General features: G+C 41.4%; 1 protein-coding gene across 2 annotated transcripts in view; it reads left to right on the forward strand.

Annotated features, from left to right (window-relative positions):
• Nucleotides 1-19,437, forward strand: part of ANKH (ANKH inorganic pyrophosphate transport regulator) — a 139,367-nt gene that overhangs the window by 61,639 nt on the left and 58,291 nt on the right. For both annotated transcript variants that reach the window (XM_074945015.1, XM_074945016.1), the window contains one exon: nucleotides 12,670-12,886. In XM_074945015.1, the coding sequence (XP_074801116.1) occupies nucleotides 12,670-12,886 (217 nt within the window). The remainder of the gene's footprint in view (nucleotides 1-12,669; nucleotides 12,887-19,437) is intronic.

Genomic DNA, 19,437 nt, shown 5'->3' on the forward strand with positions numbered 1-19,437 from the left:
TGAAACGCCATTTATCATGAATACACTGCAATTTACAAATTACAGCTTTAGCATGAACTTCAACCTGTGAGTTTGTTTGAATAGAAAAACTAATTCTGGCATTTCCCAACTCTTGAGTGATTTATTTTGAACGTTAACATTCTTTTAAGGTAGTTTTAGGAATGTAAAACTTTAATACTTTTAAAGCAAACTGCCTTCCCCCAACAAATTCCATCATCTGAAGCCATATCCCACCACATAAGTCCGAGGGGTTGGGACCCCCGGACCTTTAAGAACAGGTCAAATTATCAGCACAGTTTTCTACCATTTGAGCTAAGGGAGTAACTGGTAGCAGTAGTAGGCTGCTATCCTCCATGGAGTAATCATTAAATAGCCATATGACACATGTTTTGTCAGTAGCTTATATAGTTATTTGCTAGAGGGCAGAGCTATGTGGGCAATCAGAAATTCTATTCCTGGCTGAGGAAGGGAGTTTGGGCAGTGATCAGACAGCACAATTCCACACATTGCTACACAGACTTTCAGAATATAAATGGTTAAGTTGCAGTGATTTCTACACTTCATTAGTTCATGTACCATCTTCTTAAACACTTGCGATGAAGCAAATGGATCGAACATCAAGCTCATATACCACAGTTGGGAACCCTGGGTTAAGAACTGATCTGCCATTTTAGAGATCTGAAGCCAGATTCTAGACCCCCACTACAGCTCCAGCAGCACAAAGTGAGTGGGAGCGCTACCATTCCAGTGATACCTCCTAAGGGCTCCTCTCACTGCACAGCCTTGTCCTTATTTCTGTGTTAATGGGTGTGCAATAGCTCTGTCATCATGTGAATCGTGACATGCGCAACTTCAGAGTGGGAAATCGTCTGGCTCACCATCCTGCCACCACGCTCTTGTCCCCTACAGTAAATATCCTAACACTTCCTCCAATCTAGCCTTATATACTTCAAATGAAGTACGGTTTGACCTAAGTGAGTCTATACCTTGGGTTCTTTCAGTCCCCCAGCATGCCGCTGATTGCTTTGGGAGCCAGATTCCCAACTCAGCTGTACAGCTCTACATCTCTCCCTTGCTCCGGATCAGGAATGCAGATTTAGGTTTGTGTGATGCATGCTGAATATCTGAGGGTAGAATGTGACAGCCTCTCTTGACTCTTCATTCTTTGTTGGCAAGGATGCTCCATCTTCATTGAATTCAATGCCAGCACTGCTGGCCTAATTATCCATAAGTCTCCTGGCTGCTACTGTCATCAGGATCAGCACATTTGCTTTTGAAGACAGGTTTTTGTGCAATTCTCCCAGGTTCCCCAGGGTCTGGTGGGATCTGTAAACTCTCTGGAATAATCTGCTATGTTGGATTTAGCCTCTTTCTTTAAACCTCCTACAGCACAAATCTGTCATAAGATTTGGAGGGTGGAAATGAATGGACTACACTGACAGCTAAAGAGAAGCTCTGCTCCTGGTCACAGACTAGCAGGCATTCCAAGTAAGGGGATGAGAGGAATCATGCAAGACGGTTCATTCTTGCTTTTTATTTGCACTAGTTATGGTGAAGAGGAGATATTATAAATTATTGATGGTATTCTATTCTTTTGAGCAGTCCCACTGGGCATACTAACCTTTTCCTCAGAGTCATATTTTGTTTATAGAATCGTAGCATAGTAGGGCTGGAAGGGACTTCAAGAGGTCATCTAGTCCATCCCCCTCTGCTGCAGCAAGATAAAGTATAGCAGACCATCCCTAACCTGTTTTTAACAACCTCCAACAACAGGGATTTTACGACGTCCTTAGGTAAACTTTATGTAAGCAGCCCGTATAGACTGGTCAGATAACTTAGCATACCCAAGTTTTTACTAATGGCTTCACAAAATCTGACCTGGGGCTCAAATTTTTGTGCTAGAAGGAAGCAAGAGGGAGAAGTACTTCAGCTGTCACTTCAGAGATATTAGTAACTCTTCTTTCTGTCAGCGTATGATAGTTTGAAGGGTACATGATTTCCACTATATTTCTATTTATTTCTCTCTTGACTGATGAAGTTTGTGGGGAAAAATATCATTTTATATAAAGATACAGGTATCCAAATTACGCTCTTTGGCACTTCTTGATATTTTCATATAGTTCATAACAGTAGTGGGAAGCCTGCGGGCTGCATGCGGCCCGTCAGGGTAATCCACTGGCGGGCCACTAGACAGTTTGTTTACATTTGCTCAGCCGCCCACAGCTCTCAGTGTCCGCAGTTCACCGTTCCTGGCCAATGGGAGCTGCGGGAAGCGGCATGGATTGCCCACCACTGCTTTATAACCTATATTCTTGTCTGTAAGACTAAGTACTTCTTATTTTTTTTATATATAAGTACTACCTCCATTACTTCAGTTGTGAGGGTAGAGCAGTAGCTTTGTCTGCCATCTGCTTTGCTTCAGCTCTTTTAGATCATGTTCCTACCTGCCATTTTAAAAAAAGTCCTTTTTATTCACATCTGGCTCAATAGTGACCAAGAGCTGATGCCTTCTGATGGCTATTACTTGGTCTTAGTACAGTAGTTCACAGGGGACCCTACCACAGTTAGAAAGGTAGAGAATTAAATAGCCTCTCTCCCTAAAGGTGGCCATACTTGGCCCGGGTTTAGGCAACAAGAGGAAGCTTGTGCTGCTCTTGCTCATGTTGAGCCTGGTCCTCCTCCTGCTAAAGTCAACAGGAGGGTTTTCTTTTGACTTGGACAGCCTTGTACTGAAGTCTAACACTTATACACAAAGGACCTGATCCAAATTCTGTTCATTTGGTACGGACCATTAGCAACTCTCATACTCCAAGAAAAAAAATATAATGTAATGCCACAAGAAGAATCACATGACTGAAACATTGTCAAAATGTAGACAGTTGTGTTTATGTAATCAGAGTGAGTGTTACTGCTTTTTAAATCAATCCCCTATGCTTTTTGTGTGTTGTTGCTGTGTATATTTTATATATCGCTGAGAGTAAAGGGTATGTTCTGTAGTCTTCTATAAGAAATCTGAAGGCCAACATTTAATTGTGTGTTTTTTCAAAGATCTGATCTTTGGGGCAGAGATTGTCATGTGTGTTCATATTGCAGCTGGCACAATGAGCCATGATCCTGATTGGGATCTGACTGCTACTATAATATAATATAAATATAACTAACAATTAAAGTTTCATTATGATTCTTATAAGTAAACAATCGGGCTACCTAAGGAAACAACACCAGGAAATTTCCACTGGTGCATAACACAAACGTCCCCTGTGGTTAACATATTTTACTAGATGCTGCAGAGTTGGTTTTAAATTAAGACTGATGTTCTTGTTGCAAACAAATGCTTTTGAAATGCAAGTAATTTTCAGTACCTTTTTCAGCAACAGAACAGGTGATGACAGAATAGGAGGGATTCCTGCTTTGCTGAGCTGATGATCTCTCTTCTTACCGTATGATCTAGCTATATAGGTATTTATCTAACATGTTCATGGTTAGGATACAATACTAGTGGAGATGTAGTTGTACTACTATCAGAGATTAAGAGTAAAGTAGATCAGTGAGACGGCAGTAAATCTGGTCTTATTTTAATAAAAATCAGAGGGCCAGATTTCCTGAAAAACTACCTGCTGTGTGGTGTTCTGGCAATGTAGAGTGTGTCATGGCAGCAGCACAAAGCAAAGCAGCTAGAATGTACTAGGGAATCTGGTACAGAATGTACACGGTGACAAGACTTAGAGTGAAAACTCAGAACAATTATTGGAGAGGGAGAAGGGACTGGAGGGTAGGGAGAGACCGTCCACTCTTTGTTTCCCCAGTTCTTCAACGAAGATTTCTGTTTCCCTCTCATGATTGAGGCTGGAGATGGGGGTGAGGGAGGGCTATTGTCCTTGAGACATACACATGCTTAGCCAACCCACTCAGTTTCAGACTTAGCTTTTGAGGTTTCCTTCAGGTGGCTAAATTGGCAAGACTGATCCAAAAAAACCCAGACACAATTCCAGTTTTCAAAGACTTGAATAAACCTATCAAATATAAGACATAAACAAAAGTAAATAAAACTGGTAACTGTTTTCACTGTTCTCATAACTCCCTGATCATCTTCATCCTGGAGGGCAGAATATGATATAGAGAAGATTGGAATTTGTTGAACAGCCATAGATTCAACTCTGACACAATCATGAGTATTTGAGGTTAACCACACAGTAAATACATCTGAAGGAGTACACTTACATTAGACCCAAGTTATTGAAATGTTATGCTTTAATGCTCAGGTGTTTGGCAATTTTTCTAAATATCCTTAAGACTGAGTGCAGAACATGTTCATCTTGATCATATGATTGTACGTGAACTCCAGTATAAGATGTATTGCCTAGTTCTGGTAGCTGCTGCGTTCTCTCTGCTCCCTCAGACGCTTCTGCCCAAAGCTCCCTATTGGTTTCTAGGGCACTGTCTTTTTGCATGAAAGGCTCTTGTGTTTAGTACATTTTGCTGTAGGTGACACTACACATGCACTGGAGATTTGATGAAGGTTACACCCAAGTTTCTTGTCAAGCTGAGGAAGCCAGTTAAAATGACCAGGGTTTTTTTAAGTTTGTAAGGAGACTGTGCCCTACTAGTTGCTCTTTGGCACTGGAGACTTCTGAATGACACTATAAAAACCAAGACCTTGCTGGTTCTGTGTGTATATTAAACACAGCATGGCACTTTTCATAAGAGAAGATGGGGGGTTGTGTTTGCATGTCCTTGGCCAAAGTTTCACCTCCTCAGCTAATGTCATACTGTGCAAGGGCTTGCTGATTCGCTCCACAATGGACGTAAGAGTATTTCAGTCGTGCTCTGGCTGAAAGATGCTATGTGTGTGTGTAAATTAGGGTTAATATAGACCCAAACCAAAATATCTCTCTCTTTCTCACTCACTCACACATGGGTTGGACTACAGCCTTGCACTATATTTGTGACATGATATTTTGTATAATGAGCATAGGGTGAAGAGGAGGGTCAGTGAGGAGGGGATTTTCTTACTACTCATAATAAAAAATTTTAAGGAGGAAAAAAAAGTGGAAACAAAGTGTGTGTTACCACTTGTGGACAGGGAGAGTGACTGACTATCATTTTAAAAAAAATAACGAGGAGTCCTTGTGGCATCTTAGAGACTAACAGATTTATTTGGGTATAAGCTTTCGTGGGTTAGAACCCACTTCATCAGATGCATGGAGTGAAAATACAGGAGCAGGGAAATAATGAAAGGACGGGGGTTGCTTTACCAAGTGTGAGGTCAGTCTAACGAGATACATCAATTATGCATCTGATGAAGTAGGCTCTAACCACAAAAGCTTATGCCCAAATAAATTTGTTAGTCTCTCTAAGGTGCCACAAGGACTCCTTGTTGTTTTTGCTAATACAGACTAACACGGCTATCATTCATTACCTCCCAATTGCTAAGAATGAAATGGCATAGGAGGAACAGTTATAACTTGCATGTTTTAAAGCACTTGCCAAAAGAGGGTCACTCACTTACTTCAACCAAATATATCTTATACCTACACTGTGTGCATTGTCTGGAAAGTAATATCCTCTAGATCAGGGATCAGCAATGTTTGGCACGCGGCCCGCAATTAAGCCCCCTGGTGGGCTGGGCCGGTTTGTTTACCTGCCACATCCGCAGGTTCAGCCGATCATGGCTCGCACTGGCCGCGGTTCATTGCTCCAGGCCAATGGAGGCTGTGGGAAGCGGCAGACAGCACGTCCCTCGACCAACGCAGCCCCCATTGGCCTGGAGCGGCAAACCGCGGCCAGGGGAGTCGCGATCAGCCGAACCTCTGGATGCGGCAAGTAAACTAACTGACCCGGCCCGCCAGGGGGCTTACCCTGGTGGGCCGCGTGCCAAACGTTGCCAATCCCTGCTCTAGATTGTATGAACCAGACCCTTAGCTGGTTCAAGGCAGTATAGCACTACTGATGTCAAAGGACCAACGCTGATTTGTGCCAGCTGAGGGTCTGGCCCTAATTAGCTAGTTGTAAAAGAAACCAAAATGCTAATGTCACCCCCACAGTACATCTAATCTTTTAGAAAGGTGATAAAATATTGGGACAGTATTCCTCCATGTGGCCCTCTGTCTGCACAACATGAAATCCAGGTAGTGCACAGTGAGTGATATGCAAATCCAAGGAGAAGCAGAAGGGGGAGGGGAAAATGCAGCTTTAATAAGCAAACTGTGAATGCAGAATGACACTAATAGTTGCCCACATGTTTTCTCTACGTTTATGTTATCAGGTGTCCTAGTAGGAACCAAAAAATAGGGGAAGTTTTCCTTATAATTTTGCCGTTCATGTTTCTATAACTAAACCACTATTGTGGTTTAATGTTGTTTAACATATCTGACTGACAAAAGTGAATGAATTGTTTTAAATCAATATCTCAGTTCTCTTTCAAACCAGTATCTGTCCTGTGTAACTTCACTGATTTCACATATATTTTTTTACATAACATGGATTTTTAAGGCTGGATCAGAGCCTTAATCTCAACCATGTCAACAAAACTCAAGATTGTATAGACAGACCAACATCCATCAATGCTGCCTGGGATTTAACTTACTTTGGGGGCCAAAGTTAGTTCACTCTGTTTATAATGAGATTAATGCAAAATTACAGTCTCATCAATATAAGCAACTGTTCTGTAAGCAAGGAGTAAAGTGAGTTATCAGCCAAGCCATGGACTAGTTCCAGAGTTATCAGTGTGCAATATATTTTACAGGCCTGAGAATTACGTTTATTTTATAAGTAGAAATTTAATATACAACCCATTCAACAAGGGTTGACTGTTCCCTGCAGACTGTTTACTGATGCATTCAGTTCATCAGCAGTTGGTATGATTAGGCTATTGTCTGTCAAAAATCACGTAAATATGAAAAATATAATAGGCCAAGTTCATAGCTCGTATACCTCCATTTAAATGAGTGTTACAAGGGTTAATTCTGCCCCGTCTGTCTATTGCCCACTTGAGGGACATGGTACTATCATTTTCGCAATTAATAGACATTTGACAAAGATGTGTCAGACAGGTAATGTGAAATTATGACATTCTTCTGCTATCATATGCTATGTGCCATGTATCAGGTACAGATTCATTTTTGGTAAGAGTTATAATAAATAATGGTGTGCCCTTCTATAGCTCCTTCCCTCTGAGCAACTGGAAGTGCTTGACAAATGTTAAGTATGTAAGCTTCAGAATATCCCTGTGAGGTACAAGAATCACTTCGCCCAACAAAAATACAGCAGCTATTTGAACAGTTCCAACTAACATTAGGCACCCTTTTAGGAAGAACATATCCAATTGATGCTTCAGGGAAAAAATTCAAGTGTAGAGTTTAATTAGTCAAGTTGAAATTTAGCTTGTACCTCAGGGTCAACAACTCTGCAGCTAAAAGGAGTGCCATGGGATCTTAAATTATAAGCGTGAGAGGAACTTGGTTTTATCATTTTTCCAGAAGACAGCAACCCCAACATCACAGTAGCTCCCAATATTGTACTGGGGCAAAGGTTCAGTAATGATGCAGGAGAGAAGAATGTCATCTACTGAATTACCAGCACATCCACCAATGTGATATATGCCATCATGTGCCAGCAATGCCCCTCTGCCATGTACATTGGTCAAACTGGACAGTCTCTACGTAAAAGAATAAATGCACACAAATCAGATGTCAAGAATTATAACATTCATAAACCAGTCGGAGAACACTTCAGTCTCTCTGGTCACGCGATTACAGACATGAAAGTTGCTATATTACAACAAAAAAACTTCAAATCCAGACTCCAGCGAGAAACTGTTGAATTGGAATTCATTTGCAAATTGGATACAATTAACTTAGGCTTGAATAGAGACTGGGAGTGGCTAAGTCATTATGCAAGGTAACCTATTTCCCCTTGTTTTTTCCTACCCCCCCCTCCCCAGACGTTCTTGTTAAACCCTGGATTTGTGCTGGAAATGGCCACCTTCCTTATCATACACATTGTAAGGAGAGTGATCACTTTAGATAAGCTATTACCAGCAGGAGAGTAGGGTGGGAGGAGGTATTTTTTCATGCTTTGTGTGTATATAAAAAGATCTTCTACGCTTTCCACAGTATGCATCTGATGAAGTGAGCTGTAGCTCACGAAAGCTTATGCTCAGATAAATTGGTTAGTCTCTAAGGTGCCACAAGTCCTCCTTTTCTTTTTGCGAATACAGACTAACACGGCTGTTACTCTGAAACCTGAATTACCAGCACCACTCCCTGAAGCATCTCTGTTTTCCTTGGAGGTGTTCCATCCAAATCTGGCATGAAGAGATTTAAAAAATACACTAATTGACCAGTCATAAGCTAATGGAACAGTAACTGAATGATGCATGATTTGTCAACCCTACAATAAGGGCCTTTGGCCCAGATTTTAGAAGCATTTAGGCATTGCTCCATTCAGGGTGCAACTCCTAACTGACTTTGGAGCCAAATTCTCATTTTTCAAAAATGAGAAGTGCCTGAGTCAGTTTTGAAAATGAGATGTAGGCTCCAAAGTCAGTTAAGCATTACAATGCTGAGCAGAGCAAAGCCTAAATATCTTTGAAAAACTTATGTTTCATCTGACAAATAATGCTGATCTTTTTGGACACAGATTGTAACTTGTTTGGAACAAATATGGAACACAGATGCTGTTTGTTCAGTTTTGTCAATGGTTTTGTGCACACAAAGCATGTACACAAACTGCAGTCAGTGATACAACAAGAAGTGGAGAGTGTTCTTTGGTTTATGACTTTTTGAAAAGGTAATGTAATTGCAGGAAATTAAATTGGAAGATTACCAAGTGCTTCCAGTGTTTGGCACGTCATGGAACCCAGCAAACATTTTTATCTTTCAAATGATGCACAGAATAAGCTCTCCAAGTTTCTGGGTTTTCACATTGATTTAAGGGTATCAAATATGACATGCAATCCACAGGGTTTGAAAGGGGTGATTGAATAGTTTGTCCATCCATCTCTGTAATGTGAAAATGGAAAAAGAAATTGCTGAGGCACATCAGTCAAAATGAGTGGTTTGTCTGGAGGAAGTTACTGAAACTAAGCAGCTAGTAGACAGTTACATTTATTGTAAGTTTTTTCTAAAGCAGTCTTCCACAGCAAAAACTTTTTCCAGTGCCTTGTTTATGGACATTACTGTTTCATGTCTAACCTTAGAGGGATTTCATCGTGTCAGCAAGCTGTTCCTCAGTAGGACAACTTAATGGCAACATTCCTCTAACAAAGTAGGGCTCCTTTACGCTACCTGGTGCACAGCGTGTGTAGTGGGGGGAATCCCATAGCAATTCAGGTGTGTTTCCTTAGTTGTAGTTTGTTTCCACAGAAAATGTCTGAGCTCAGTCTTATATGATGGGGGAGCAAAGTCCCACTCTAGAGTCACTCACTCTTGTCCATTCCTAGTTATGTGGTAAATGGACACACAAAGTGATTATGGGCCAAATTCAGTTGACTTCAGAGCTTCATCCAGGGTGAATTTTTGTCCCCTATGTATAATGAGGATTTTTCTGGGTCTGCTAGTTTCTTAGGCCGTAGTTTTCTCAGAGATCATATTCTCATTGGCATTTTATGGACCCATTTGGCTCAGATTGGATGGCTTTTTCCATCTAGGTAACCACTGACAGGCATGGTTCTCAACTGAATGCACAGACTCTCAGATAAACTGCCACCCTGTTGGTGATAGATTCATTACCCTCCTGCACAGGCCTTGACAACAAGTAGTAGTCCTAACAGGATGGAAGTGCCTGCTACCATGAATTATGCCTAAAAATATATGCAGCTTTGTTTTCAAGTGACAGGATTAATTTAGGTTGCAGAGTGCCCTGAATGCTTTAGCTATTACTCTGAAAATTAGAACCACCAGACATAGTTTATTGCAAACAAAAGACAGTGGGAGGGAAGGGAAGAATAAAAGTCAAATAATGCCCTTCAAAGAATGCAGTAGGCACCCTCTGTTGATTTCTATCTAAAAGTTGGAAATTTACCCTGTTACTAGCAGTGCTGGCAGAGGCATGGAAGGATCTGATTCTTGTTGAAACGAAAGAAATTACTACCTTTGATAACCAGAACAATATACTTCACAAACATCATTTAAGCCTCCCACCAGCTCTGAAGGAGTATGTGGAAGAAGAGTATACTCACTACAGCTGTGCCTTCTTGTCGTGAGCATGAGAGGAAAGACTTTGTAAGTGAAAGCTTCAAATTCTGCCGAAGTTATTTACTCTCCATGCTCACCAGGGAAGGCTTGTCCCTAGCAGGTAGGATTATTTCAGGTCATGCCCCAAGTCAGAAAAATTGCACTATAGGTGTGTTGTCAGTAGGCTATCCATATGACCAATAAGTCCTGAACTGCATTAATCACATCCCATAGGTATCCTCAGTCCATTAAGGAGACCCTACCAGCACCAATGTCTGCTGTTGCCCTGATGGAGTTCAGTGATTAAGGTGCTTGCAAGAGATCTGCTTCATTCTGAGACTGGTTCCAACTGCACAGCACCATGCCCAGACTCTCTGTCTGGGAAGCTCAGCCCTTAAAGGCATAGCCCCTAATACCACTGTCCCATGTATAAGTGTCCAAGGTACAAGCTTAAAGCTCTGAAACAGTTTTAACATCCTTCCTTTTTTTATGCAGCTATTAGAGGGAATCATACAGGCTAAGGGCTTGACCCTTGTCATGGTGGATGGCTGCCACCAGTTTTTTCTACAGCATTCCTAAGTAGTAAGCAAATTATGTGCACAATGTTATGTACTCCTCCATGCCCAGGATGCCATCTTTTGGGGTTTTATTTACTCTGCAAGATTAGATATAATTTGCACCAATGTCAAGTGCAGCACTTGCATTATGCAGGCCCCAGAAGAAGTTATGTGTAACAGTAGGAGGGAAGATCTTATGCATCTTACGCATGATGGGATAAGGTCATTGTCTGGGAGAAGAAGGACAAAGTAGAGCAAGAAGGCTGAAAAATATGGAACTTCTATGCACTAAACAGAATAAATGTGTAGTGCAAGAGACCGTTTTGATGGGCATCAGGTATGGAGAACTTGCAGCAGTTTTATGTCATGCTGGAGACACCGATTTAGTCTTAACATCAGCAAGTGGCAGTGAAGCATCTTACAGAGATTGAAAAGGAAAAAAATATTAGAGGCTAAATGCTGCCCTCCAACATACAGAAACAACTTCTGTTGAAGCCAATGGGAGTTGCCTGCTTGTAGGTGCTTCACACAGAACTCTGATGTTGAAATGCTAAGACTTGAACTTAGTTACATTACGATATTCAAATTTAGATATTTTACCTTCAAACAAAGCTCAGTGCCAGGGGTGGTACATAAGTGGTAGACGCTACAGTTTAGGAGTCAGGGGAGACTTAAAAGATGTTCCTGATTGGTCAGTTCTTTGTGGACCTCTCAGTATGTTTCATCTGTGACCCATAAGAACTAAATTCTTATGAAATCAAGTCATCATTCCATCCTTTGTGCTTTTTGAGTCTAATCCTGTTTTCACAATTTACTGAATACCTCAGGTGATTGATGGTATGGCAGTGAAGACAAAAACTGTGTCCTATTTAGTCAACACGTTTGAAATGTGCTTGCTGTGAGCTTTTCCTGAGTTCTGAGGAAAATGTTATGGCATTTTTCTCTTGGTTCAATTTAGATATGAAGATAATCTGTTAAATTATTTGGAGATTTGAGCAGGAGGACACTTTTTTTTCCCCCCTCAGTATCTGCAAGGTATTTGCTAGACTATTCAACATAAGAACAACTTGAAATATAGATATTTTGTGTTTCATTTTTATTTTTAATAAGCTGTGAGAATTTTGCTTAATCAAGGGGTGCAGGGTCTCAATCTTATTTTGAAACATGAAATTACATGGGAGGAAGACCAACATATTTGGCCACATGTACATTTGGCTATGTTTAATGAAAAACAACACCATTGTGTAGAATCGGGTACCTACTCATGGTCAACATGACTATAGCACAACTCCTTTTACAGTGAAATGGACTTTAAGCCCCAGGTAATTTCAATGCATGATAATGGACCAGCTGCAGTTCCAGTTTTGTATCTTTGGATATGGGTAAAAATTTCACTCTCCCATGCAAAAGGCAAACCTGGACTACATGTTTCTAAAGTCATACCTAGTTCCTCACATGGGACTTTTTGGCCTTCTGCACAGCAGTCAATTTCATATAGTAAAGTTGTTTAAAGTACTGCACTTCAGTATAAGGGGGTTCCATTTGATAACTTTAGAAACAAATTACTAATGTTTTATTTCATGAAACACTTTATGTATTTAAATCCTCTGTAGTTTCTTACTGGCCATTGTAAATTGGAACACTTGGTATCTGTCTCACCGTGCATGTGTACAATAGAGCTGTGCAGCACAGTAAATTGAAACTGTACAGAGTGGGAAAAGTTTTCGTATGCACTTTGCCAGTATTTATTCTGATGTTTCAGTCACTTTATATTTCTGCATGCAGGATCCAAAGAATGTCAAGTCAATACAGGTCAAAAGAGGTTATGACTTAACTTTTGGTAACCTGTTGGTTTCTATGGAAACAAACTGCATCATATTTTTTTTCCAGACACTGTCTACATTTTGAAGTATTCTTTGTTTTATGTATTTCAACAGGCCTTGAACAGGGGCATAGCAGCTGTTAAGGAAGATGCTGTGGAAATGCTGGCCAGCTACGGGCTGGCCTATTCCCTCATGAAGTTCTTCACAGGTCCAATGAGTGACTTCAAGAATGTGGGTCTGGTGTTTGTGAACAGCAAACGAGACAGGACCAAAGCAGTTTTGTGCATGGTTGTGGCTGGTGTGGTGGCTGCTGTATTTCATACCTTGATAGGTAAGCCTTTCTCACTATTTACTTACTGGTTGACTTTGCTTCCCCATCCCATCCCCCAGAGCTGCTTAACCTGCAGCTCTCCTCACACCTAGAAATGAAAACTTAGGAGGAACTATGAGATTGTCTTGTGGCTGGAGTTCTGTTTAGACTACAAAATTTTACTGTTTTAGAATGGTAGATTCCATCTGTAGTTCTTGCTCATGCACAAATGCACACCACTACTACCAGTATGTGATTGCTCAACTTACTGCTGGCCTGTTTCATCCGTGTTTGGCAGTAGCACAGTTGTCAGGCTGGACCCACGTCATAGCACTGTCATACTGCTGTGCAGATGGGATTTGTCTGTGTAAATGGGTTTCACGGTTCTTTTCTGTAGCAGGCCATTCCAATGTGTTATAAGAAATGCTTTTTTTTTTTTTCTTTCTTCAATCAGGACTTCTTAGGACCTTTGATAGATACTTACTTTGCCACCCACATCACAGTAGGAGCACCTTAGTATCTGTTTCCCCATGCCAGCCATTTCATAATGATAAACTGTGTAGTAAAAAGGATCAGACAGGCTGATTTAAAAATAACCAGCATTACCTTCTGTTAGCCGTAGTCAAAGCTTCATTGTCCATTTTTGGTGGATAGCTAAGCTCTTGCACCAGCTACTACAGACATCATGTCTTGCAAAACCCAGGAGCCACTGGCAAGCAAGACCAGGACCCTGACTGCACTATTGATCAGGGAGAATATACAAATAAACCTGGAGTTGGCTAGGAAGAAGTTAACAGTATTTGCAGATTTCTGCAAGACCCACCAAATGTGATATTGAAGGGCCGTGATTCAAGGCCGTGAAGGGTTAGTATCAGAGAACATTAGACCACAACCAAGAGTCTAGCAGAAATTGGACCTCATGTACCTTTAAGAGCTGTACCAGGCCTGGTGCCCCCAGACAACCTCCAACCCACTTCACAGAATGGAGACTGATGTAGCCCTTGTAACAAGGAAAATGATGAGGAGGAGACTGACCAGGAGGAAGAAAGTAAAGTCCCTGTAACAGGTATAGTATTTGGTATTCCTTATATCTTTGTGCTGTCTGAGGGGAGGGATGGGGAAGGAATGCAGGGAGTGTGAATGGACTTGGGCACCCATGTGGGGGACTGCTGCTCTCTGGGAACTAGGCAGGTATTTGGTGGCAATATTTATCACTGGATGTGGAGCTACAGAGGGTGGCCTGCACATGGGATCCATTGTTCATTGTCAGGCTGTCAGTTTCTCAACCACCACACACCCTGCAAGTCATCACACAGGCCCTGCCCTTGTACTTACTGCACTTGCATAAGAGCCTTATGGAAGAACAGATGTCCACTGATGTTATCTCCTGGCTTGGTGCCACCTTTTAATCATTCTTAGCAGCCCTATAACCCTTTAAACACATAGAAACAGGCACCCAGTGTTAAAGCACCTCGTGTTAAGACCATAGCCCCACATGTTAATTAAAAGGCTAATTTTACCCTTTGTTGTTGTTATGACAGTATGTAGGCAATGTGCTCATTGTCTGCAGTAGCCCTTTGCCAAGGTCAACCTGTCACTAATTTAACAAGTTAAACCATCAATGAAATTAATTCATTGATCTCCCTGACATCCACAGGCCACCTCAATGTATGTGGGTGGCTCAGGATTTTGTACTGAAGATTATAAGCAGTCAGTGTTGTAAATCCGTATTCATTTGCAAGATCTGCCATAAGATTTCTTGGTTTGGATCTTTCCCCAGCCTTGACATGGTCTTTCAGTTGCCCACCTTGTCCAGTTTGTGTACCAGGTTGAACAGAGGGCAGTTTTACCAGCCGGGAAGAGTTCATTTTTCTGATCCATCTCATTTGGTTTTAAGCCATATGGGTTCCTGCTGACTCACAGTATATGAGCCAGATTTCCAAGCTGAAGGCTATAGATTGATTGCTTCTTAGGTATGTGGGGCTTTTGGTCAGAGATGGCTGTGGGTAGTCATTCCTGAACATGCTGGTTGAGTTACCCTAGGTTTGTTGAACTACAGAGCACTGCTGTGGTCTGAACCTCTTACGCCCAATGTTTCCATTTTATGAAGAGAAAAAAGTCTGTCTGTATGTCAGACCTTAAAGTCCTGAGTGAAGGGGCTTCACTCAATCTTCCAACTGTTCATGGTGGCAAAATGTAAAATATTTTGTAATATTTTAACATGCGTATGCCTGAAAATATGTGAGGACCACCACTGAGAGTGGAGGAGGACCCAAGACAATGGCATTAGTCAGATTCCCAGCACTAAATGACTATGTGATGCTGCCAAGTTCCTTTTGAACATGTTTTAAAACCTGCTTATCCCTTTGTGACCCACAGATGTACAACCTCCGGAGTGAGGGGGGAAGAACAGGAGGAGAAGGAGGAACCAAGTGACAGTCTGGCAGCTGGTCTTCAGCAGCTGTGAGATTGTCACATACCTCTTCCAGGAAGCAAAAGGCCCAGGGTATTGATGCTCAAGAAATTAAAAAAATATCTCTAGACTGCAGTGAGATTCTTTGATGTAGTCTGTAGGTGAAGAACAAGGGAGGATGACATGTTTGTCCTTCATGGAGTGTGAGACTCAACCATGGAAGAGCAAAATACCCAAGGGAGTCAGAGGGAAGAAGACAACAAGTGGCTGTGGAGGAGGAAATGCCCAGTGGCAGCTATGATTGAGTCTACCAGCAACACTCAGGCAGAACTGATGAAGAGCAACCCCCACTCCTTTACAATGCCAAACCAGACTGCTTCAACCCCATGACTCATACTTGCTTCTCCACCAGGATCTCCTTTCTAGCCCTTCACATTAGCCACAGGAATCCTCTATGTGGGTGTCTAACTGAGCCAAACAATCCAGACTCATGTCTGCAAGCTGTGTGTATCTTGTATTTACACCTCCCACCCCCCAATCACCATAGTATGAGAGCCTCACCAACAATTTTCATAACACACCCTGGGCAAGTAATATGAGGAATTGAGAAAGTCAGTGACTTGGCCAGGATCACCCAGGAAAATGATGTCAGAGGTGGGAATTGAAACCACATTTCCTTCCCACTTAAAGTCCCAGTCTAGTGCCTTAGCCACAAAACCATCCTTCCACTGGCCATTTCAGTTTAGAGCTAGACATTGAAATGTGTGCGTTGTTCCTTATCCTGTGATGTTTTGGGGTCAGCTGCCACCACCAGTTAATTGAAGTATAACTTTGTGGGAAGTCTGTTACATCTCCGGGCATAAACAAGCTGTGACTTACTTCTGAGTATTTTGTAGGAGTAGCATTGGGAAGGAACAGTGTGCTGTGAGGGAAGGAATATAATATAGCAGAGATCTCATTTATTGCATGCATACAAAAATTTGCTACATCTTACCAATATTAAACTTGTCAGAGAAGGGGATTCATTTATATTACAATTCTCCATTTTATCGGACGTTTGGCAGCTGTTCTGTACTAACTGGGACCTGTTTAATACTAGCCCCAGGATTGGTCATTCTGCATCTTTCTCTTTGCTGTAGACACAATAGCACAATTCATCACTTATCAGTAGAGCTCTGCAAATCTGCGGATATCCATGTTTGCGGATCGGATGCTGATACAAATTTTGTATCCATGCAGGGCTCTACGTATCAGGTTTCCTGTTTTGGCCCTGGCTGCCATTTAATTCACCCTTTCTCAGCAGGAGTTTCAAGATGCTGGAATAACACTCTGGCCATTTCTTTTCAATTGAATATATATGTTACATTCGCCATTGCTGAAGTTCTAGGAATGATGGAAACCAGCAGTAGCTTTGGAGGTGCAGCTAAAGTCATAGTCCCTGTGACTAAGTAAACACCTCTACATCCCCTTCCTCTTGAAAATGTACACTACCACCATTTTGTTCCTGGTGAGGCAGTAGATGAAGTGTCACTTGTCAGCTCCAGCACAAAGCAGTTGGAACTTCAGCAGCCAGGCTAACAGATGGCAGGCTGAATCCAGTAGAAGCTCATAGCAATGCTATTCGTTTTCCACGGTGATTGCAGACACGGGCCCCTATCCTGCAAGCACCTGCACAGGTGAGTGGCTTTACATTTGTTAATAGTTCCCCTGGTCTCCATGGGACTAATCACATGCATAGTGACTCATGCATGAAGGATCAAGGGCCTGGTTTCCAGCTAACACGGTCAATAGTTGTTTGTGCCAAAAAACGTAGTGTGTGAATGAAGGTTAACTGTGCCATTTTTCTGGTCAGTCAAGTTCTAAACATGCCCACCTGACTAGCTGATACCAAATGCTCTGCCACCTGTAGCACAGAGGAGACTGGAACACTGACCTGACCGTGAGTCAGGTTATCCAGGTTCTTCTCATCTTAGTTTTCATGGACTTCTGGTGGGATTCTTGTTCTAATCACCTAGCCTATCATTAAAGTAATCATCATCTGTGCCTACTTTGCGGCATTGACATCCTGAGATGGATGTTGCTGTAGCAGTAGCTAACATTAACAATTTACATTTCTGCTAATTAACTTAGTCATTTTCTCCTCAACAACATAGTCACAGAGCAGAGAAGGAATGGAGTGAGCCCAGACTCAAATTTGGTGTATTTTTTGGCCAGTTAAAACTAATCTTACTTTAAAATTGGAACAGCTATATTTGGAGTGTTGTGAGGCATTAAGCTGTCTGAGAAATTGTCATAAACATACAGGTAAGGGTAGCATAAAATCCCTCCTTTACCTGTAAGGGGTTAAGATGCTCAAATAACCTGGTTGGCGCCTGACCAAAAGGACCAATAAGAAAAGAAGATACTTTCAAATCTGGGTGTGGGGGAGGTTTTGTTTGTGCTCTTTGTTGTGCTCTCTTGGGACAGAGAGAGGGACCAGGCAGGAAAAAAACATCTCCTAAAACCCTACCTGAAATAAGCATCTAAGATTACAAAAATTGTAAGTAAAGCAAGGAAATGCGTTAGATTATCTTTTGTTTTAGCTTGTGAATTTTTCCCTATGCTAAGAGGGAGGTTTATTCCTGTTTTTGGAACTTTGAAGTTGAGCCTAGAGGGGAATCTTCTGTGTTTTAAATCTTTTTATTACCCTGTAAAATTACCTTCCATCCTGATTTTACAGAGGTGCTTCTTTTACTGTTTTCTTTATAATAAAGTTCTTTTAAGAACCTGATTGATTTTAGTGTGCTAAAGATAAAGGGTCTGGTCTGTACTTTTATTAAAGGCAAATGGTTAGTGTATTATTCTCAAGCTTCTCCAGGAAAGGGTGTGAAGGGGCTTGGGGGAATATTTTGCAGAAATAGAGACTCCAAGTGGCCCTTTTCCCTGGATGTTTGTCTGAATCACTTGGTGGTGGCAGCAATACCGTCCAAGGACAAAGAAAGGATTTGTGCCCTGGGGAAGTTTTAACCTAAGCTGGTAGAAATAAGCTTAGGGGGTCTTTCATGCAGGTCCCCACATCTGTATCCCCAAGTTCAGAGTTGGGAGGGAACCCTGACAGAAATCCTCAGGCATTTCCAGATTTTGAAGAGTTCAAGTAATACAGTGTTCCAACTTTGTGGCACATCTACCTGATGACAAGAAGCACAGTTTTTCATTTCACAAGTCTACAAGAACAGTTTATTTTTAAAATTGACATCAAAGTAGGAAGATGGACTATATCCAGAGAATTCATCAATTAATCCAAAGCCACTTGTGATATTTTTCCAATAGAGCTAATATTTACATGTGTGGCTTTGTCTGAACATCAATGATAGCACCTCCTGGAAGGGTTCTTTTTGTTTCCTTCATGACACAAGAGCATCATGCAGGATAGTGGATGACCCCAGAACGACTAACAGTGGTGCCATTTATTTAAGACTCTGCTGTCATTAATACAGTTTATGCGTGGGTCAGCCAAGCTCCAAGAGCGTATTCAGTTGTGCATTTGTTTCAGGGATGTCAAGTGTGTGGGCTATTGGTTGGAGTTTTATAGAAGCAACCATAGGGAAAATGTTCCATTTTATATGCATGATATTCCACTAGTCAGATAAATCCAATAGTGGAAAATGCCTATCCTTATGACTCTGAACAGACTCATATAAGAAAGAGCCAAGCTAGAGTTTTTACTTAAAGGCAAGCAGCAAGACCAAACTGTAGATATATGAAAGTGAATCTTGAGAAATTGTATGAGTTATCACAGGAGAACAAAACAGGCTGCTGTATTATTAATTTTTATATTGTTCTTCATAAGTTCAGCTGGCTTGCCAAGGTTACATTCTAATTCATCAGAGATTGCTTTATTCACATTTGAGAGAGACATGCCTGAATACTTATCAGTAAATCTTAGCCGAGAGCAGCCTGCTTATCCTCTAAGGATGAAAACTGCTTTTTAGCAACATCACCAAAAGTGTGTGTCACCTCTCACTTACATGTGGAAATCAGGTTAACTGTTTTAAAGCTAATGTTAAGCTTAGCTGTTATGATTTCAACAGTGTCAAAAATTCAGTAGGTTTTTGTCTAACATCAAGGGATTTCAGTGTTTGTAAAACATGCCAGATTGAGAGCCCTGGAGAGTGAAGCA

Source organism: Natator depressus, chromosome 2 (assembly GCF_965152275.1).
Source record: "Natator depressus isolate rNatDep1 chromosome 2, rNatDep2.hap1, whole genome shotgun sequence".
NCBI lineage: Eukaryota > Metazoa > Chordata > Testudines > Cheloniidae > Natator > Natator depressus.